Source organism: Tachysurus fulvidraco, chromosome 14, assembly GCF_022655615.1.
Source record: "Tachysurus fulvidraco isolate hzauxx_2018 chromosome 14, HZAU_PFXX_2.0, whole genome shotgun sequence".
Lineage (NCBI taxonomy): Eukaryota > Metazoa > Chordata > Actinopteri > Siluriformes > Bagridae > Tachysurus > Tachysurus fulvidraco.
Window position 1 is genome coordinate 17,595,882 of NC_062531.1, and position 23,350 is coordinate 17,619,231.

Sequence of the window (23,350 nt, forward strand, 5' to 3'; positions counted from 1 at the left end):
ATTTCAACGTTGCTCGGATTGAGGCACCATTTTGGTTAGAGCGTCATTGCGCCCCCTCGCGGGAGTGACGCGTGACACGGCGGCGTGACGTCAGCTTCAGCACCGGACAGCTCATTCCCCCTTTTCTTCTCAGCTTGATCGACGAGGCCCCGTTTACCCGATGGGGACTCATTTTGACTCGACTGCACTTACGCGGGATCCTTAGAAAAAAAGGAGAGAAGGCAAGTGGAGAAGATACAGAGAAAGAAACGACGTTGCAGCCGGGATCTGAGTAGAGAAAAAAAAAATCTGATCCCACCCCTCACTTGACAACGCGACAACACCAAGCTCGTGAGAAACGGTAATGTTTCATTCGTGAATAAACTAAAATAGCAGTACAGCGCCGCCTCTCCTCCGTGCTTCACTCGGTTTAACAGAAAGGCGTACCGCGTTGAGGCACGACTGTGAAATCGATGATAACGTTAAGAAAATGAACGATAAAGTGTGTGTGTGTGTGTGTGTGTGTGTGTGTGTGTGTGTGTGTGTGTGTGTGTGTGTGTGTGTGTGTGTGTGTGTGTGCGCGTGCGTGCGCGCGCATGCGTGCATGTTCTCAACAGACATTGCGGCACTTTGCGCTGGCTCTGGAGCGCATGGTTGAATGATCTCACGTTGGCCATTAAGGCTTGTGGCTGTTGAAGGTGTTTTGTTTTTGTTTTTTCCACCTACCGTTTAACGCAAATTTGCGATTTACCCAACGCGAGCTGATTTATTTAGGGCTTTGTTTTGGCGTAGACGTTAAGTGGATAGAGGTGGTGCTGAAATCACAGCGTCGTTGTTGGTGCTGCGGGAAACATTTAGTGTCAAAACACTCACGCACACACACGCGCACACACAGGCCACATCATGTGATATGAAGGTGTGTATGCTACTGTTTATGTCTGCAATCCACTAAGCTCGCTGCACTAATGAAAGAGTACTGCCAAGTTACTGTCACTGGTAGATTACTGTCACTGGTGTTTATTTCGACATATCGTTGAATGACGTACGCACGGGTTTTACGTAGCGTCGTGGGTTTGGAGCATCGTACGGAAACACCGTAACGTTCAGAAGACTGAATGATTCACAACCATGTAACGGATTATTCTTCATGGAGCAATAAATGAGCTGGACGAATACATACACTATAAACAATGTTTTTAACATTTAACTGTATGCCTGGCGTCACAGCTACACCTAATGTCACATTCTTATTACTGTTATTATTAGGATTCTAAATATTATATAGACAGTATATATCATTACAAAATACTTCATTGATAATATAGTGATAATATAGCCACAGCTTTATATTTAATTCTAGATGTAATAATAATAATAATAATAATAATAATAATAATAATTATTATTATTATTATTATTATTGTTGTTGTTGTTGTTGTTGTTGTTGTTGTTGTTGTTGTCGTTATCAGCCCAGTCTTGTAGGCTTCCTGCCCAATTTTGGATTTCCGTTGACATTTATGTATTTATCAGATCCTTGATCCAACACAGTGACAGCAGCTTTAAACATTAAGCTCTGAGTTACCTTACTTGATAATTTGCCTTGTTACACAAGTCTTACACAGTCCTATAAGTCCTTGTGATATTATTTGATCGTAATGGGGAATGCTATGATGAAACAATCTTATGAAAGTCTTATGAAATCATATACACTATTTAAAAAAGATTGTAAGTCATAAACTATCACAGCATATGTGCATATTGAACAGTGTATTCCAGATTTAGTTAGTCTTTGCTGTTATAATAATCTACACTCTACTGGGAGCTTATGAGTATATCTGTGGGGATTTGTGCTCATTCAGCTACAAGAGTATTAGTGAGGTCAGACACTGATGTTGTATGAGGAGCTCTGGGATGAAGTCAATGTTCTAGTTCATCCAAAAGGTGTTCGGTTCGGTTGGGATCAGTGCTCTGTGCAGGTGACTTTAACCTTTCACATCAACCTTGGCAAACCATATTATAGTAGGGCTTGCATTGTGCAGTGACACTGTTATGCTGAAATAATTTTAAGCCCCTTTGTTCCATTGAAGGAAACTGTGATGCTATTTCGTACAATGTCCTAAAAATATAGGCTTCCATCTTTGTGGCAACAGTTTGGAGAAGGCGAACATATGGTTGTGATTGCCAGGTGTCCAGATACATTTGGCCATATAGTGTGCATATACTGTAAAATGTTGGGCAAAATATTCTGCTTCCAAGTCTTATTTTTCACAATTATACAGGGAAACTGTACAATGAAATGAGTAATGTTTTAATCTGATGACAAGTATAGTACACAGGACAGCATTTAAAACCAAGCAATCTAACTTCAAAAAATGACAAAAACAGTAATTGCCCCTTGAGTCACCCCACTGACTGTCTCATTTCTTTTTCCAGGTATTTTGACATTAAACATCAGTTTTTAATCCCTTTTGTGTGAACATTAAGGGCTCCAAATTTTGGGGTTTCTTAGATGAGTGTGGCTGCCCATGGCTTGTGTCCATGAGCAGTGTCCCTCCCCCTCCCTTTCGGGTTTCAGTACCCCAATTTCTGACACTCCATTTCGCCGGCCAGACTCTGATGTGGCTGCATGTACCCCGGATACTGAACTCACCCCCACGCAATGTGTCCTACGCAATGTATTGTCCATTGATCCTGTCGGGGATGGGACCCACACACGGGGCAACACTCCCACTCCTAGTGATGACCCTGCACAGTTCTCCAACAGTGTGCTGAAGCTGCACGAAGGTGGAGCTGAAGGGGGAGCCATGCGCAACCAGTCAGAGAGCTTTAGGCTGCAGGCAGGTGGAGGAGGCTTTCTGGAGGGACTTTTTGGTTGCCTGAAGCCGGTGTGGACCATGATTGGCAAAGCATATTCAACTGAAAACAAGCAGAGCCAGGAAGGTGAGTTATTTAAATGACCTCACATTTTTTAAATGTGAATTGCTTATTTTTTATCAAAGTATGACTTTTATACACTCATGACCTACGAAAAGCTACATTGCTTTAGTTTTATTTGTGCTACTGAATCATTAACCTAATAAATTAAATAAGAAACTTTGGACTTCTGTGGATAAATTATTTTGAGTAGGCTTTTTTAATGGAAACATCTTTACATGTATACATTAGTTTCTCAAATTGCATTGAGAAAAACATCAAATTAATGCAGATATTTATTGATATTTGGATAGGAAAAAATATCATGTCAAAGTAAATGCAAACACTTCTTCAAACTTGCATACTGAGTTTGAGCTTCACTTCCAGTAATTTTGTGTTCAAATGTAATAAACCAGCATCCAAAATGGTTTCCTCAGAGTCCTGGGAGGTGCCCTTTGAGGAGATCTCAGAGCTCCAGTGGGTGGGTAGTGGGGCTCAGGGAGCAGTGTTCCTGGGCAAGATTCATGGTGAAGAAGTGGCTGTGAAGAAAGTAAGAGACATCAAGGAAACCGAGATCAAACACCTCCGTAAGCTCAAGCACCCCAACATCATCACATTCAAGTAAGTAAACACTATCTCTATTGTGCCAGATTGTAAACACATAAGATCAAGTCAAGTCAAGAAGCTTTTATTGTCATTTCAACCATGTATGCAGTAGATTGTGAAATAATACCATGTTTCTCCAGGACCATGGTGCTACATAGAACAAAGACATACTACATAGTCCTAGCCACATAAAGTGCATCTGTTCAACATTGTGCTAACAGTGCAAGACAAAATACAGTGCAAACAAACGATACAAAACAATACAAGACATTACACAAAAGACAATACACCAAAACACCAACCAGTCTACATACTGTATATTCAATAGTACTTGTTCAAAAATACTGTAATGAACACTTAATTATATGCGGTATTGTAATGAATTATGCAAAACTGCATTTGCAAAGATAGCAAAACAGTGTGCAAAACAGCATGTAAACAGTTTGATATGGGTGGTGCTGTAGACATGGATGTATATTGGAAGAGTGTGTATTTGGTGCAGATTAGTGCAGTCCATACAGTTGAGTGTGTGTGTATTTTGCTCAGTTATTGAGAAGTCTGATGGCTTGTGGAAAGATTGTATGTTTATGTTTTCTACTGACTTACTGTAGATCTAACTGTAAGCATGTAGTTGGGGGCAAGTCCTTCTGCTTCTGTTATTTACAGATAATGTAAAGCAATGTTACAGGAAAAACATTAAAATTAGAAAAGGAACAGTGCTGTGTTGACCTCAAAGTTTTTTTAATATTTGGAAATATTTCATCTATCGTGGTAATGTAGAAAATGGGAATGATGAAAAGCAAAAATACACAACATAGTATGATTTGTTAAATGATATGTATTAATTAAAGCAGAATAGATGGTTGGATGTTATTTACTGTACATTCAAAGAAAATGTAACATATTTTATATTTATAGGTGTGTATACTCCATTGATGTTTATTCTTACTTTTGACAGACTTGAGCAGTTTTGGGTTGTAATCGATAATCAAGATACAGAAATAGTGTTAGTTTGTGTTTTGGCCAAATTATGATTCGAACCTTAGAGCTGTATAGTTTTTCGTTCTTGGCTATGGAGTGCTTGTGCTATGTTTGTGGCTGTTGGACATAAATGTTTACAGATTTTTCACAATTATTCACAAATTTTACAAGTGTACAAAAGTCTTGGAACATCTGCAAAATAGATGAAGTATAGATGCTTTAAAAAGTGAGAAAAAAGTTCCAAATAAATGACAGTAAATAGTTACAAATCTAATCAAATCTATTTTTTGACATTTGCATTTGTTTTCTCAGGTACACAATTTTTCAATTTGATCATTTTATAAGGAAATTCACTGAAATTCATGGACCATGGAGAACTTTTGTAGACATTGACTATCACACTTGTCACACTTACAGACCGTCTCCATTTTTTTAATTAAAAAGTATTCTTACCTAATATAGTTTTTTCCTTAACAGCATATAAATATTTGTATAAGATTTTAAGATTTTTTGGAAAATGATTGTGTTTGTTCATGTATTTAGGGGTGTGTGCACACAAGCTCCATGTTATTGCATTATCATGGAGTACTGTGCACAGGGGCAGCTGTACGAGGTTTTGAGAGCAGGGAGAAAGATTACACCATCACTGCTCGTCGACTGGGCCATGGGTATTGCAGGGGGCATGAACTACCTCCACCTGCACAAGATCATTCACAGGGACCTCAAATCACCTAAGTATGATATGTATTCATTACTTTAGTTACCCCAGGGCATTTTCATATTATGCATATACAATTCAGAGACTGTGTTGTTGGCTTCTGTAAGTGCTCTTCATGCCACCCAAGCTTGGTAGGATAAATAACATATGCATATTTTCTGTCTCGGTTATCTTATGTATATACATATACATACGATATTTATACCTGGATGTGTGTACATATAGATATATGTGAGTATGGGCATGCATTTCACATCTGTCCCTGAATTCTACTGAATGCTACAATTTTCATTGTTTAGACTGTGCATCTGTCAGTGAAATCAAGTGAAAAGTGCACGTTTGTGACTAAAACACCAGATTCTGACTTACAAAAATGTCCATTGTGGATCAGAATAGTCTAAAACACAGAATCTATGTCACACAGTGTAATATGTTATGATGTGTAGAAACACTGATTTATAGACCCAGGCATATTGGTTTGTAATTTATTGTTCATGAAGACAAGTACCGCCAGAAATTTCCTGGTACAGGTAGCTTAATGTTCATGTTTAACAAGGCAGCAGCAATGGAGCAAAAAACATGCTTCTACTGTATACAAGATTTGCTCACGTTTTATCTTGTCTTCTTTCACTTTTGTTAGTATGCTGATTACCCATGATGACCTAGTGAAGATCTCAGATTTTGGCACGTCAAAGGAGTTGCGAGATAAGAGCACAAAAATGTCCTTTGCTGGCACCGTGGCTTGGATGGCACCAGAAGTTATAAGAAATGAACCTGTCTCAGAGAAAGTGGATATATGGTGCGCATTTTTGTCACTTTGCTACAATGTAAAGTAGTGAATGTACAGCTTGTATAACAGTGTAAACATGCTGTCCCCTCAAAATAACTCAACATTGAGCCATTAATATCTAAACCGCTGGCTACAAAATATAGTACACCCCAAGTGAAAATGTCCAAATTGGGCCCAAAGTGTCAACATTTTGTGTGGCCACCATTATTTTCCAGGACTGTCTTAACCCTCTTGGGCATTCATGCAGCCCAAGACCATGGCACTCCGACCACCATGCTTGTCTGTAGGCAAGACGCACTTGTCTTTGTACTCCTCATCTGGTTGCCGCCACACATGTTTGACACCATTTGAACCAAATAAGTTTATCTTGGTCTCATCAGACCACAGGACAAGGTTCCAGTAATCCATGTCAGTATGATTTTCTTCAGCAAACTGTTTGCGAGCTTTCTTGTGCATTATCTTTAGAAAAGGCTTCCTTTTGGGATGACAGCCATGCAGACCAATTTGATGCAGTGTGTGGCCTATGGTCTAAGCACTGACAGACTGACAACCACCCCTTTAACCTCTGCAGCAATGCCGGCAACATTCATACATCTATTTCCCAAACACAACCTCTGGATATGACGCTGACCATGTGCACTCAACTGTTTTTGTCAACCATGGCGAGGCCTGATCTGAGTGGAACCTGTCTTGTTAAACCACTGTATGGTCTTGGCCACCGTGCTGCAGCTCAGTTTCAGGGTCTTGGCAATCTTCTTATAGCCTATGCCATCTTTATGTAGAGCAACAATTCTTTTTTTCAGATCTTCAGAGAGTTCTTTGCATTGAAGTGCCATGTTGAACTTCCAGTGACCAGTATGAGAGAGTTAGAGTGATAACACCAAACACACCTGCTGTCCATTCACACTTGAGACTTTGAAACACGAACGAGTCACATGACACTGGGGAGAGAAAATTGCTAATTGGGCCCAATTTTGACATTTTCACTTAGGGATGTACTCACTTTTGTGGCCTGCAGTTCATATGGCTCATTTATGGCACATTTATGGCTGTGTGTTGAGTTATTTTGAAGGGACAGCAACACTGTTATACAAGCTGTACACTCACTACTTTACATTGTGCAAAGTGTCATTTCTTCAGTGTTGTCACATGAAATGATTTACAATAAAATACTTACAAAATTGTGAGAGGTGTACTCACATCTGTGAGATACTGTATGGGCTGTAAGTGTTAACGTGTTAATGCATGCGATTAATACAAAGCGCAAATCGGTGAAACACACAAATCATTAATGTGTGTCATTAATGTTATTTGCATCACGCAGATGATATTGGGGTCGGGAGTTTATCACTCGTAGTATCTACAATGACGCAAGCGGAAATTTCTCTTTTAAAAGAAAATTAAATGGCACTCTGTATAAGTTGTGTGTGTGCATACACTGTAACGAAGAACTGGCCTACCGTCGAAGCTCATCGAGTTTAAAATATAATTTTAAAGAAATACACATCACAGTTTCTACTTGCAAAGTTACGAGTATTGTGCAAAAAGCCTATTTTCAGCAATTTAGCTATAGGCTAAATAGCTAAATAACCTATTTAACTTTAGGGATATAGCAATTTTGTGAAATGTTGTCAAGAATAAAACTGTTACACAAAATAAATAGTGCATGTTTAATTTCACTGTAAGTGCGAGATTAATCACAATTAATCACACAAAAAAGAGTATGATTAATCGTGGTTAAAAAAATGTAATCTATTGACAGTCCTAATGTATTTAAACAGTCACTCACAGTAACTTGGTGTATATATACACACACATACCACCCAACACCATACAATATCCCATGCTTTTCATCTTCTTTTCAATCTTTTTTGAAGGTCATTTGGGGTGGTTCTCTGGGAGATGCTCACAGGTGAAATCCCCTACAAAGACGTGGACTCTTCAGCTATTATCTGGGGAGTGGGCAACAACAGCTTGCAGCTGCCTCTGCCAGAAAGCTGCCCTGATGGTTTTAAGATCCTCTTAAAACAATGCTGGTAAGAGTAATGAAAAGAAAGTCCTACAATTGGGGGGAAAAAATTATTTTATCTTTAACTTTAACCTATAAACTTTATTTACTAATTCTGGATCATGTGATTCTCTAATTTGAATGGACTAATTAGGTGAGCCCTTGTGAAACTCCTTGTGAAACTCAATTTCAGAAACAAATATTACCAACTTCTAGATATTATTATTCTATAGTCATAAATACAACAGGTTTGGTCCATTAATTAGATTGGAGAGATGGTGTTCTGAAAGTGCTAATAGAATAAATGCAATAGTACTTTTCACAGTTTGCATCACACAACTTGTCTGTGTTCTTGACATAAACTTGCTGTAGGCTATCAGTCATTCTGTGCATTGGCATGGCAACATATAAAGGCTCCACCCAGCTGTGGATTCTTTAGGAACTTTTTTCATTATTTTTATTATTGTTGTTGGTGGAGCTCTATAGGGAACTTGTATCTAATGTTTTGGCCTAATGTTTTAAGCACCAAATAAAAGTTAATTTTTGGCCTTGATGCCCGATGACCCCTGATAGGCACAGGCTCCCCGTGACCTGATAAGTTCGGATAAGAGGTACAAAATGAATGAATGAATGAAGTTCATTTTTGCAACAATGTTAACAGTGCATCATAGGCATGACATCAGAAAGCTAGCTTCAGTGTTCACTTAACGTAAAAGCTCTAAACCCTAGCCACACTTGACACAATTAAACACTGATCCAATAATAAGAGTGTAAATTAAAATCAAAGTAGCTAAGTTAAGTCTGTGTTAATGGTGGTGTATGCACAGGAATTGCAAGCCCAGAAATAGACCATCATTCAGACAGATTCTGCTGCACCTGGACATTGCCTCAGCCGATGTGCTATCCACACCACAGGAGACCTACTTCAAATCACAGGTAACACACCCATGCAAACATGCAGACATAAATGTGGCTGTTTCAATAGCAATAAAAAATACACGTGTTCAAGCTTTTCTGCGTTTCTGCTTTATTGTATACATGGCTGTATATGTGTGTGCTTGTGTGTTTGGTGGGTGTAGGCTGAATGGCGTGAGGAGGTCAAACAGCATTTTGAGAAGATCAAGTCTGAGGGAACATGTCTGCACCGGCTAGACGAGGAGCTCATTAACCGTCGCCGTGAAGAGCTCAGGTCAGTGCTATGGCAACAACAATCATTGAACATCATTTAAAAGTACTATTCTATTCTGTCACTACTGTCAGAATATTATGGTTATTGCTGAATCAGGGAATCAAAAGTGCTGGTTTTTAATCACTATTCATTTTCCCAGGCATAGGGAAGAAAGTCTCTAGCTGGGTGCAAAATGGCCTACAACACACTATGCTCATACACTATACAAAATGTACTCTACAGTCTAGTGTATGAATTTTAGAAGGGTAGTATTGACTCAAATGGTACACTAAACATTTTTACTACTGGAAATATAAATAAGCTTCCCAGTTGATGGACAATTATGTCAAATGCACAGGATGTGATGCTGCTAGCTTTATCAGAAAATGGGGAATTTTTCAAAATGAAGAAAAATAAATCACTTTGGTTAATTCAAAAGACATTTTAAGATGTCTTCCCTCAGATATCTTGAAAATCTTTTCTCATCCAGCATTAGCACCTGGTAACCCCACCCCTCTTCCACTACATCAGCTAAAGCTGCAGGCATTGAATGCATGAAGTGTCCAACATTCAACACTTATTTTTTTTCCCATTTGAATAAGAGCATCATCTTCAAGTTCATCAGGTACTTGAAATGAACTTTTTCTGCTATTTTTAGTGTGAACTAAATACTGAAAAATTGTGTAGAATATTTATTTGAATGCACCTCTGTGTAAATATTAGCACCATATTTATAAGACTAATATACTGAATACATGCGAACAATTTAGAATACTTGAGAAAATGCTAGTATTAGTCATGAATAGTATATGTGGCACAGTGAACTTGGGCTGCTGTCTGTATGGAGTTTCTCATGTTCTCCTTATGTCCATGGGCACCTCCTTTTGGCTTCTTCAGTTTCCAGGTTTCCCACAACTATATTCCTGAGAAATAACTTATATTAGGGTCTTATTTCCAATACTCCAATTTTGTAAATAAACAGAACTGTGATCTATCTATCTATTATCTATCTATCTATATTTTGTTTGTTTGTTTGTTTGTTTGTTTACTTATTTGTTTATTTGTTTGTTTATTTGTTTATTTTTGAAAAATGCTCAACTGAGATATTGAAAAAACCTCAAAGCAGAATTTTAAATGTGTTTCTAAACAGACATGCCCTTGACATCAGAGAGCATTATGAGAGGAAGCTGGAAAGAGCCAACAACCTTTATATGGAACTGAGTGCTGTCATGCTACAGCTAGAGCTGAAAGAAAAAGAACTGCTTAGGTAAAAAATAAAAACACACACTTTTTTAAAATTTATTTCTATATTAAGTACATCATGACTATACATCATGAAATATATATAATTTCTAATATATACAGCATATATAATATGTAATGTTTATATAATATCTAATTAAAAAAATAGTCAACTAGATATGCATGATTATGTATGGGTGGGGATGGTATCAGGAGAACAGTGTCTTAGTGTTTAATACTTTTGCCTCTGACCTATGTGTATAGTGAGTATGCATGTGCTTTTGGTGATCTCTCTGGTACTGGTACTGTAGTTTTATCCCCCAGGACATGAGTTCTAGGCTGATTGGGATCTCTAAATTATATGTAGTGTGTTAATGGGTGTGTTAGTGTGTGCAATTTTGCCCTGTAATGGGATTTTAGGTCATAATACCTTAAAAAAAAAAAAACCTGAGCATATGGCACAGTACCATAAGATAAAAAAAATTCTCATCCAAATCTACACTTCTGACTCAAATGTCAGTCTTCATGGTGGTTTCTGAGAAAAAAAACATTAGTGATAAATATGCTGGCATAAGCATTATGGTTTAAGTATTTTCTCCCAGCACATAAAAATTCACTTAAAAAATTTTATGACATAAAAAATAAAAATAAAAATTGTATTTACAGAAGGGAGCAGTGCCTGGATAAGAAATATCCTGGGCTGTTCAAACACCATCCTTCAAACACAGTGGACAAACTCATTAAGAAGAGGAACGTACCCCAAAAGCTTCCTTCACATGGCAAGAGGTGGGTGTAGAAGGATATCTTTGCTCTCTTGAGATATGTTGTACTTTATGTGTCTTTGAGATTTGTGTTTTTAATAGTAATAGAAGTTTAATAGTAATAGAAGATTAATCCTGTATATATCTGGTTAGGTCAGAATAACCCACATGGAGTGAAGTAATACTGCCATTGGAGCTTTTTTTTTTACTGCCATTTGATTTTATGGCAAAACTGAATAACATATAGTAATGTTCACAAAACCACATAAAGTGGAAAAAGAAAAGGAATTTCTCATAGGCAGATTTAATATATTTATACTCAGTTTATATCAAAATAATTATCCAAAATATAAAGACACATTTCTTACAAGACACATTAGCTTGAATTAAGTGAGAGGGAGCCAATCTAGTTTGTGTTTGGCTGAGCCATGATCAAAAAAGTCATAAATTACTCTTTAAACACACATCAGCATTACTAAGTCAAATAAATTTTTTAAAATATTAATTTTTGTTTTGAAATTTGCTTTATTGGGCAGGCAAAGTGTGGATGAGTGATTGAAAGAGATTTGATAAATTTCCAATTTCTGTAGGGAAAAAATACAGTATACAATTTCTCAAGCACCTTAACATACAATAATAGACCAAATTTTTGCTAGTACCCATTCTATTACATGGTCAAATGTGGCACTGAGACATATGATAAAGATTTTCCCTCTCAATAACGGTTATACAGTCTATTATAAATAAGTATAAACTGTTTATAATTAGTGTTTTGCTAAATGTACATGAAGATCTACATTGCTTGATTGAAGAATGATTGTTCTTCTACAGAATTCTTTTATACTATTACTATAAATAATAGAATTAGCAAAGAAACTTTTTTTTTGTTTTACAGTATTGTGCCTAACGATGCCTCATAACTATTCTGAAATCACTGTAAACAACAACTTCTTGGGGCCTCAACCCTCTGAAAAAATGGCAGAAGTGTTCCCTCCAAAAAGTTACATTTTCCAGCACCCTAATGCAAGCTCAGTCAATGCAGCATGTCAACATACAGTACATATGGCTTTTGCCTAATGTCTAGATTTGTGCTATCTTGTTTTCTTTATTAATGTTTATTTAATATATAATTTATTTAAATGGATATAGAATGTGTGCATCCATTTTCCCATATTTATATGTTTCATATTTAAATGTTTGATTTAATAAAATTCCAGGGTTTCACAAAATGTGCTCAATTGATATAAATAAGTTATTTTAAACTTGACACCATAATCCATGTATAAAATTTAAGTAATCTGGCGATCTTGTAGGAAACTAGATACATTCTGACAGATTTCTTGTGTACAGACTCTTACAGTTTATGAATAAATTTGTTTCTCATATGATACTTTATATAACTGCCTTAGTTTCTCAAAAAAAAAAACATGAAAATATTGTTCAAGACATTCTGACCTCTGTGTGTCTAGTCTTTAGCTGAATTTAGTTTTATTTGTATAGCACATTTAAAATTAGGCATTGTCACAAAGCAGTGCCAGAAAAAGGTGTCGCCACAGAGTGGAATTAGACCCAAGGGATAACCTAAAAAGGGGGTTTAATAAGAAAAATACAAACACATCGAAAAAACACCGGGGAACAGAAAAGAGAAAACCAGAAGACGTAACATCAAACCAAATACAGCAAACCAAAGACAACACAAACACAGAAACACAAGGAATCAGCAAAAAACACACACAAGACAACTGGTACAAATAGGGAAGGCAATTATGGAAACACAAGGAACAGGTGTGCAGAGGGAACAGATAAGGATGGGGTGGAGCTAACACTTGTGAACAAAAACAAACCTTATGGCATGAGACAAAATGTCCCCCTAGTGTTCAGACAGGGAAAAGGTCCAAACTGTTCCTGACAAGCAGGTTTATAGATTTTAATTATCTTAATTATCATTTAAATGCTTCTCTGGATCATGATAGGTTTAGCATGGCTTAGTGCTTAAGATTGGAATGACATGAATGGTTTAATATTACAGGTGAGCAAATGTAGTTGTTCTTTTTCCCTGGATTATGGAGCAGGAAGGAGTGGTCAAACTTTATGCAGGAATGAAATTTAAAAAAGTTCTAAACACACACTTCTAACAGGTCAATTAAAGCAATATGGTGTGTCTTATCCTCAAAGGTTGGACTTTAGTTAGTGACCGATTGCATAACAAAATTGTAATGGCTATTTGTGTAAATCTTCTTATTTTTCCATAAACAGACCCGACCTCCTAAGATCAGAGGTCATCCTCCCTAAAATGGACCCTGGCGTGGTGCAAGTAACGGTTCCTTCTTGTGCAAACCGGACCTCTACTTCACCAAGTCGTGCCCGGAGGGTTAAAACGCGGCATCGCAGGGGGGGCCGGGGAAGCAGTGGTGATCTCTCGGGGCCCAAGCACTCCACTGGTACCTCCACCAGAGAGAGAGAAACACCCACACTGAGCACTGCACCACCCAGTGGTGCTCCAGCTACCGAACAAACAGTGGGAACTGCTTCAAGAGGAAGCCAGCTTGAAGCCCCCCCACTTAAACTGTCCTCCTCCAGCCCAGACCTGCTTTGCTCAACCCATGGAGCTGAGGGCGGAGCCAGTGGTGGGGCTGGAAGTCTGAGTGTGTGTGAAGGGCTTGTTAGCGGAGTCCGAGGCGTGGCTGAAGCTGCTGTGGGATTGGATGAAACTCCACCACGGAGCGACACAGCAAGCGAGGATGCTGCGTCGCTCCCTTTCTCGAGCAGTCCCGATTCACCCTGCTGCGCAAGAGGTGTGGCTGTGGGACGGGGACACTCTCTGGGGGAGGAAAGAGAGGATGGAACTGGGGCAGTTCGATTGCCGAGGGGAGCTAGTGGCAGTCATTTGACTCCATCAGCTATACTTTACAGAGCAGCTATTACACGCAAGCAGGTGTGTCACTACCTCTAACTCTTTCTCACATTACTAAAGGTTAATGTGTACTAATAAGCTGAATTGTAAAGAAGTAAATGCAAGACTGTGTACATTGTGTCACACAGCGCCGTGGTGTGTCTTCAGAGGAAGAGGAGGGAGAAGTAGATAGTGAAGTGGAACTACCAAGGAGACGGTAAGTGAAAGCATGTTTAAAGCTTTGTAAACAAAAACAGTAATGCTGTGTTGCCATAGTTAATAATATTTATCTGTTGCTGGCATAACTATCATTCCATGTGTTAAAATTGCTTTCTTTCCTTTAAATTATAACATACTAAAGGAAAAGTGTTTATATATAAAATTCAAGACTGTATACATATATCATTTCATAAGAGATAAAGGAGAAGCAGTGCATGCACTTTGTCACAGATCATGTGTGCGCTATTGTCTTCAGTCTTATTGTTGGTAACTCGATATTTGCAAAAAGTTAACCTTTGTCTCAATTTTGTTGCATTGATATCAAGTTGGTTAATGTTACTCATGTTGCCAGCTTTCATTGAAAATATATTATCTCCTTTTGCTTTGTCGCCATTTTAAAGAATAATTGGTGAATGTAAATTGTAAAAGTTCCTTGTAAATGATCACTGTTTCTCACCTTGCTACTCTGAAGCTACATTGTTTTTCACAAAAAAATGATAATTATGTGATAGCTGTAATGCAGCTTTGTCTTTAAAAAGTAATTATTTTCATGTTTTCTAAAGAAATTAAACAAACACAAACACAAAAGGTTTTAAGTTGTTGTCAGTAATAAAATGACCTAATCCACAGTAAAAAGTCTCATTATTTTAACATTCTTATCAGATGATTTTTTAATGACCAGTTTCCTGAAATGTCTGCCTTATCTTCAGACGGCCAACTAGTATATCTAAGTGCCAGTCGGTATCCACCTTCAGCTCAGAGAATTTGTCTGTCTCGGATGGAGAGGAAGGCCATACCACTGACCACTCTCACAGCGGCACACCAGATGTGGTCAGCACTAATACAGATGAGCGCCTGGATGATCGAAGTGATGACCTCATCTCACAGGGCTCTGAGATCCCCGCTGACATCACAGACCCTGCAGTCTCAGAGAGGGAGGCTGCTGCTCTTGAACAGGAGAGAGCAAACTTTGATCTGGAACAAAACATTTTGGAGGTGAAAATTCTAGCTCCATAATTGAAATACATGCAATTATGGGTGCTTTATATGTCATAATCATTCATTTTTAAATTCAGGAAAACCCTTTCCCTCACTAATCACTTAATCTGTTACACACCTAAGTGTTTCTTGTTCCTAGTTAAAATGCCTAAAATCTGGCATGTTGTCAGGGATGGCATGCGAGGACCCAAAAGCAATACATAGATCAAATTTCAAATTAAGAGTCTTTAATGTGAGCTGTCTTAAAACAGGGGAGGCACAGTTCGATATTGCATACAGTCCAATAATCCAAAACACAGGCAAACAGGGCAATGCAGGGCAGACATAAAAAAGTCAGAAACAGTCCAGTAATCTGAAAAACAGGCAAACAGGGCAATGTAGAGCAGGCAGAAACCAAAGTCATAGGCAGTCCAGTAATCCAATAAAGGGCAAAATGATCAATATAGGGTAAGCAAAAAATTGTGATAAACAGTACAAAAATCTAAAACCAAAACCAGAGCAGTACAGGTCAAACCAGGCAAAAGTATCATAGAGCAGGCAGTGAGCAGGCTTGAACAGGTTTAAGTCTGGAGACATGGAAGGTAAAAGCCTCCAGCAAAAGCCTCCAGTTCCTGGTTAGAGAACAGCGGAGGCTAGTAACCATAGGCAGCCTGGAAGGAAGAGAGACCTGTGGCAGATGATGGCAGAGAATTGGGTAAATTCTATTCACACAAGGTTGGAGGACCAGGATGCACGTTCCTCAGGACACAAGACAGAAGCCCAATCTCTAGTTCCTGATTCAGCCATTCGGTTGGTCCTTTAAAACGAGGATGAAACCCTGATGAAAAACTTAGATTCTGATCCTTAGGAGCTGGCAAAACTCTCTCCGAATGTTAGAGGTAAACTGGGGGCCCGTAACAAATTCTGCGCACAGAGACAGGACAGAGAAACCCAGCTGGAGGGCCTCTGGGTGTCTTCTGGGTGTTTTCTGCTGAGTGCAGACCATGAAGGCTGACACAAAGTCCTGGACATCCGTTTTAAATAATGGCCACCAGAAGCACTGCTGGAGACGACTGTGATTGGGGTCTCTTTGTGACAGAATGGCTCTGACACCAAGATCCGAGGCATCCACCTCTACCACAAACTGTCAGGCTGGTACTGGCAGAATCGGGATGGGTGCAGAGGTGAACAGGTCTTTTTGTGTTGGGCAGAGATGATGCTCTGGCTTTGCTGAAAACTTGGCTTAGGTCGGGGTATATGGCTGGGATGGTAGAAAGGTCAGTAGGTGGCTCATCGGAGGTCGTTGCAGGGTCAGAGTCTGAATCCCAATGTTTGTTAATCAGAAGCAGAGGGTGCAGAGGGAAGCTGCCTTAGCACTGGGCCCCTCCTCGGTGACGAGCCCTGTAATTTGGCTGGACAGACGAGGATGAAACGTCCTGCTCCCATGCATAGGTTGTTGGATTGGCGCCTCTCATATTCAGATACAGAATGGATGACTTGTGATGACTCGAACAGGGTCCTTGTGGTGTCAGGTTTGGGGTCCATAGAGTCAAACTCCTTGTGCAATTCTTGGGAAAAGGGATTGCAGTAGGATCAGAGCGAGGATTGGCATTCACATTCGGCAGTAGCCCACAACTTGGCTCTTCCAGACAGCAGGGAGATGATAAAGGCCAATTTGCATCGCTCAGAGGGAAACAACAAGGACTGGAGTTCAACGACAATCTTGCATTTTATCAAAAAGGGCTGGGCAGGGCAGACATCAGTCAAAGTCAGAAACAGTCCAGTAATCAGGCAAACAGAACAATGTCAAACAGGCAGAATTATTTACAGTTACCCCGGACAAAAATATCAGTAAACCTACTAATGAATAAATGGTCATGCATTGGGAAATAAAATAGGAACTTATTAAATGAGCTTATTCTTGCACCAAAGGTGTTCAATATAGATAAAATGCTGAGGCTGGAGTACTTCCATCAACCCTATTTCTGTTTTGATTTGGATGCATGTGATTTATTGTTGTAAGTTCCACTTTACAATGAAACCACTGTTTCTGCTAAATGATCCTGGTATTGGTCAGAATGCTTGAAATAATATATGCAAAGGAGCATCTGTCACTGATACACTGGCATATATCTCAGTGTATATCACATGCTTTATATTTGTATGCAGTTTCCAATATCTTAAAAACATTCTAATGATTTTCAAAATGGGAAAAATGCTATACCACATGATTCCATTTGCACGTCTATTTATGCTTGCTATAGGTGCAGCACAGATGGGCTGTTCATAGGAAGGATTTTTTGTTGCTGTTGTAAGCAATGGCTGTGATTATTCCCTGTCTGGACACTAGGGGGACACTCTAGCAGTTTTTGTGTGTTTTGTACCATGTGCAGCTTTGTTTTTGTTTTCTGTTTACATGTGTTAGCCCCGTCTTATCCTTAATTCGTTCTTAACACCTGTTCCTTGTGTTCTATGATTTCCTGTTATCCTGTGCCTGTTGTTTGCTGAGTCCTTGTCTCTTGTTCCTTGTGTCAGGATGTCTTAGTTTTGGTTTTTGGTATCGTGTGTTAGCCCCCTTTGTTTATCTGGCCCTGCCTCTGCACACCTGTTCCTTGTGTTTCAATGATTGTCACCCCTATTTATACCGATTGTCTTGCGTCTGTTTTTCGCTAATTATTTGTGTTTGTATTCCTGCTTCTGTGTTCCCGTGTTTTATTGTTTCTGTTTCTAGCCCTTTGTTATTTTTTCCTAACAAACCCCCTTTTATGTTATCCCTGCATTTGGGCTTGAAATGTTATCTGTTAAGTCAGCCCGTTTCCTGACACCTTGTCTTTGGTTTGGTCTTTTTTGTAGTCTTTTGGTTTGTTGTTTCTGTTTCTAGTGTTTCCAGCCTTTTTTATTTTCCTTAATTAAACCTCTTTTTATAAACATGGTCTGATATAATATTTTGATATTCAACAACCATAAGATTTCCTGCTATCCAGTTCTGAAGCTGTTATCTTTGTTGCATCACTAAGCATGTTCCTCACTATATTTTCTTTATATTCAATATCTAGTTAGAAATGATAAACAACAATGTCTCTTTTATTTTAACTGATCAGTTTTCCCTAAAGTGATGGATAATTTGTGCAGTACCATACCGAAGGCACCACACAATAGTTTTTGTCAAAGACAACAACTGACAAAAACCTTTTAAAGAACTGTTCGCATATATCCGATCCACACATCTGACTTGCTGCAGGTTTTATGCCAGATGCCCTTCCTGATATAACCCTCCCATTTTATCCAGCTTGGGACCAACACTGATTCCCTTCCCAGTAATCAGTGCCCTTGTCACAGCGGCGAGAGCATGGGATCCTGCTGCTGGACCACCAGGAACAGCAGCAAAATTTAGAATTTAATTAATGAAAAAATAATAATAATTATAATGTGTGTATCTGAAAATATGAAAGATGGCAATAAACGTAGTCTACTATGAATTAATTGAATGATCAGTTTAACATGAAATCATATGAAAAGTAAAATATACGTCTCTTGAGACAATTAATTCATTAATTTTACTGCGTTTTGTAAATTCCAATGCAAATTATTTTATAATACTAGGAAACACGTGATTTATTTATTTATTCTTTTAACATAAGTGGACTTCTAAATATTATAATGCTGACTGTCCTGCTATGTTATAATGAGTCCTGGAAATACTGACATGGAAACTTACATGGAAATATGATTATTTATAATATTCATTTTATAATCTTGGGGTTATTTTACAAATCTTTGTTTGTTATTTATTGGCTTTTTAATTTTTGTATGGTTAGTTTTAGTGTCTGTAATGTTATGTGGATTTTTTAATTTTATCTTTTATGTCAAGCGCTTTGAGAAGCTACTTTTAAAGGTGCTATACAAAATAAAGTTTATTATTATTGTTATTATAGTAATTTCCATTATATCAAGTATATTCATTATATATTGTTATTTTACAGTATTCATAACATTTGTAAACATGCCATGATTAAACAACCTAATCAAACCAAATCATTACTAGCTAAAAAAACTTATCCTTTAATATTTGTGCTTGTTTTCCAAAACACTATCATTATTGAAAAGAAATGCAGTTGCAGACAGTTTTAAATCATCTAAAACTGTATCTTTGTGTCCCCTTGCCAGACCCGAGCATTGTGTGAAGATTCAGATTGCGACAGTGCTGAGCTTGACCAATCGGGGAGTGGAGAACCAAGTCGCCCCCCAAGTGCAGGAGGCTGGGGTCAGGGTCCGAACTAACAAACGTGCATACAAAAACACCCAACCCTGTGCATTTGTAAATATTGTATATATGTTCACCAAAACATCTACCAGCACACTTCCACATTTGTAGTATCACTGAAACACCTGATACACCAAACATACACAAACACCAGGAAATTTGCCTATATTAGGGCCTGTAACAAACTGGTGATGCAGATTCAATTGATTAATGAAACAAGCAAATATTAGCCACTTTAAGAACATACTTGTACAAGCGTGACTTGATGTCAATGAGATTCCAAAGACCAGGGCCCCATTCTTTGTAAATGAATCTCATATCAATTAGAATTTGTAATAATTTAAAATTTCCCTGATTTTTTTTTAAAAATATGGTTACCCAAAGCAAGTTCAAGGTTACAGGTGTTCCTTTCCTTTACTAATCATCTTCAACATATACTCATAAAGCTTGAAATTACAGTCTTACTTATAGTTGTACTTACATATACCTATTATACTTGAACTCATTTATGTATTCAACAAAAATAGGGCTACACACTTTTCCATAAATAATGATTATGAAAGGTGCTGACTCTTATTATCGGGAGGCTTTATAATAACATACTCACCCTCATATCTACATCCCCTACCCTATACATATTTGTTCCTAATTATGGCTTCTTTTCAACCATCAAGATTCTATGACAATTTAATTTTACCCTGTGGGATTGGTGTGGGAACTGATGAGTGCAGGAATTAATTCTTGAAATTAAACAGGCGAGAACAAGCAAAGCAATTATTATCTTTTGTTCTTATAGAACAAAAAACAAAACAAAACAAACAAACAAAAAAAATCTATGCAGAAGACACCCTAGAAACTATAGCTAGAAACATCAGTGGTTATTAGCAGGTGTGGCATTTTTAGCCCAACACATATAAACACTATAAATATCATCAATTTAGCATCTATTTCTAAGTCTTTAAAATATATCACTCACTATCTCTTGTTTTACAGACTTTGAGCCTCATTTATCAATTATTTACAAAATCTGTGTGTAAAAATTCTCATATGCCAAACTAAAAAATCCTGTCAGATTTACAAATGTTTTGGTAACATTTATATTATTTTTTACTATTTTTATGTATTTTATGTTCACATGATCAATTCCAATTACCCATAAATTAAACAAACTTCATGAAAGGCATAGCACATAGTGAGCTGAGTGACAAAACAACCAAATGTGGAAATAACCTCTTTCCGATAGTGCAGTTCAGCCAATGCAGTGTCTTCTACAGACACACACTTACTTAACTGCTTTTATTTCTTTTAGGGTGCCATTACTTTTATTTGGCTTGAATGGCTTATCTAATTTGAAATTGATTTCTAGTTTTGATTTAACATAAAACAACTGATTTTCACAGAATTTTGTGTAATTGAAATAAATTGCTTATTCAAACTATTTAAACTACTCAGCATAATCGATCAAAAAACTGTAACTCAATCAAGGTTCACATAAGTCTCCTTACTCAAATGTTTTTCCAAACTGGAAATTGATACCACTTTAATAGTGTCAATACACTTTCAAACAATTTACAAGTGAAACTTTTGCATCCAGATTGATAAATGAGGCCCAGTGTTTGCTTAAATGAAAAGAGTTCTGAACTATTTCACTTCTTTCTGTAATGAGTGGATCAGCAGGAGGTATGCAGTAGTTATTCAGTTAAGTTGTAATTATTTGTAGCAAAAGTATTTTTTGTTTAGTTTGCTAGTCAATGATAATTACTGTGCTAACTTAAAGATGATAATAGCATTCACCACACAATTGAACTTTGTTGATATGAACACTACGTATTAATACTGAATTTATTGATCTTACATATTGGCTTTGTTCATATCATCTTTACCACTTAATTAAGAAATGTCCAATCAGTATGTCAGGATATACCTATTCTTGTGCTACTGCAATTGAATTATCAGGTACACGTTTTTATCAAATAAATTCAAGACCAAAAAAAACAAAAAAAAACAAAAAAAAAAAAACCCTGAAGCCGAACAATTATTTGTATCAGTAGCACAGTAATGTTTGTCAATATTATTTTGTCTGCTTCTTTTTATTTGGCATTTAGAACAATTTGTTTGATTTTATGGGATGTGGATGCAAAAAAAGAACTTGATGTTTTACTTTTTTTTAGATGCTTACCCTAACCCAGCTGTTGTTCCATGTCTTGAGTAGGTTTTTATTTTTATATATATATATATATATATTTCTCATTTCTGCCATTGCACAAAAGCAGTATTTATGGTTTACAGGTTCTAATTGTTTTAGACTCTCAGAACAAAAAAGGGGTCTTTGGTGTTTGGCTAGATATTAGTTGGCCCTAGTTTCTAAAGACATAATCTCTAACTTTCTCTAGAATAATTTTCTGATCAGGTGCTTCAAGGCATATGGATGCAAAACAGTTCTTTGTTATAGATGTTTAAATTTGTTGTGATATGCTTACCCTAACCCAGCTCTAAACTTAAGCCTAGCCTTACCTTAATAGATACAGTAGATAGCAATGTACTATGTGCTAACTTTTATGATAAGTTATAGTTTCAAGCTAGGATTGGGACTGGCTCCACCAGAGGGACAAAGCACAGCATACTTTCAAGGGCAAGATTTATGAAATCTTTTTTCCCTAACCATATACTCCTCATAAGCACATCACCAAGTAATGTGATTTGCATATTTATATAGGCCTAAAGCTCTCGCTTTTGTCATTTCTACAGCAGCATTCTTTGCCAGTTTTCTGACTTATACTAAGTGAGACAGCATGAGAGATTTTCACAATTAAAAAATAAATTGCCCTTGTCTTTAAGAACTCACGTGAACTTTGATATCAAATATGAATTTTGAAATGATATATTTTAGAAAAGCATGGCTTATTATAAACAATCTATAAAGAATGGGGCCCAGGAAATTGCCACGGAAAATTGACAAATATTAAGAACACATTTTTTGAATGAAATTTAAATAAAAAATTAATTCATTTGGGAATTGAAGATTGGATTTATTAATAATAAGTTAGTAATAATAGACCAACTAATGATAGCTGGAAAACATTTAATTTAATACAAGAATTTAAGCATGACAACTTTCACCAAACAATCTACAATCACTGAATCAAGTGTCATTTTAGAATCTTTAAGATACAACTTAGGAGCAACTTTGAATTTAACATTTTAATATTTTCTTCTTCGTATTGCCTCCTGATCTTAAGATTTTTTTTCCTTTAATAGGGACATGCAATATGTACATTACAAATATTCGGAAGATAACACTTTTATTTTCTGTACTTCCTGTAAAAAAACAAACAAACAAAAAACATGGTGTAAAACAAAACAAAAGACTTTTTTGGATGTATGAGGATTTTAACTTCATAGTTTTAAGAGGTATAATGAACAAAATGCATGAAATCTGTTTGTAAGCATTTTAATTTTCAATTCATTGTTTTTTATAAATTTGAGAAATGTTTCCTTTTTTTTTTACCTTGAATGTGTGTAATAGCCTTGTGTTGCTTGTAGGCACTTTATATAATAGAATGTTAATGTACACTAACTTATCACCTGCCCGTGACACTAAAATTAAATGTTTAATTACAGGTTTACGTCAGGAACAAAGGATGTGGGTAAAAAAGAAATGCAGAATGTGTGTAGATTTGTAGAATATCCTTTGAATATATTTTTGGAGTCAGCACAACATATGGGGACTGTCATGAATTTTTCCTTTAGAATTAATTCCACCTCCTGGAATTGTACTGTCATGCAAAGTCTAACACACCTGACTCAGTTAATCAGGGTCTTCTAAAGAT

The 23,350-nt window shown here is 37.1% G+C and overlaps 1 protein-coding gene across 2 annotated transcripts; it reads left to right on the forward strand.

Annotated features, from left to right (window-relative positions):
* The first annotated feature begins 69 nt into the window (after positions 1-69).
* map3k12 (mitogen-activated protein kinase kinase kinase 12) lies at positions 70-23,091 on the forward strand. Of its 2 annotated transcripts, XM_047800176.1 has the most exons (14): positions 70-340; positions 2,413-2,919; positions 3,330-3,513; positions 5,023-5,214; positions 5,838-5,996; positions 7,865-8,023; positions 8,823-8,931; positions 9,075-9,184; positions 10,314-10,430; positions 11,072-11,191; positions 13,423-14,101; positions 14,209-14,276; positions 14,989-15,274; positions 19,424-23,091. In XM_047800176.1, the coding sequence occupies exons 2-14, from the start codon at positions 2,505-2,507 to the stop codon at positions 19,535-19,537; spliced, it is 2,712 nt and encodes a 903-aa protein (XP_047656132.1). In that variant the 5' UTR covers positions 70-340; positions 2,413-2,504; the 3' UTR covers positions 19,538-23,091. The 2 variants fall into 2 exon arrangements, with proteins under 2 accessions (XP_047656132.1, XP_027026814.2); XM_027171013.2 differs by lacking the exon at positions 70-340 and having other exon boundaries at positions 1,422-2,919.
* The last annotated feature ends 259 nt before the right edge of the window (positions 23,092-23,350 follow it).

Excerpts from the sequence above, each read along its gene's own strand:
- map3k12 (XM_047800176.1), top strand. The coding sequence starts at position 2,505 with ATGGCTTGTGTCCATGAGCAGTGTCCCTCCCCCTCCCTTTCGGGTTTC. Across the intron at positions 5,997-7,864 it reads TCAGAGAAAGTGGATATATG|GTCATTTGGGGTGGTTCTCT; the intron begins GTGCGCATTTTT and ends TCTTTTTTGAAG. Across the intron at positions 8,024-8,822 it reads ATCCTCTTAAAACAATGCTG|GAATTGCAAGCCCAGAAATA; the intron begins GTAAGAGTAATG and ends GTGTATGCACAG.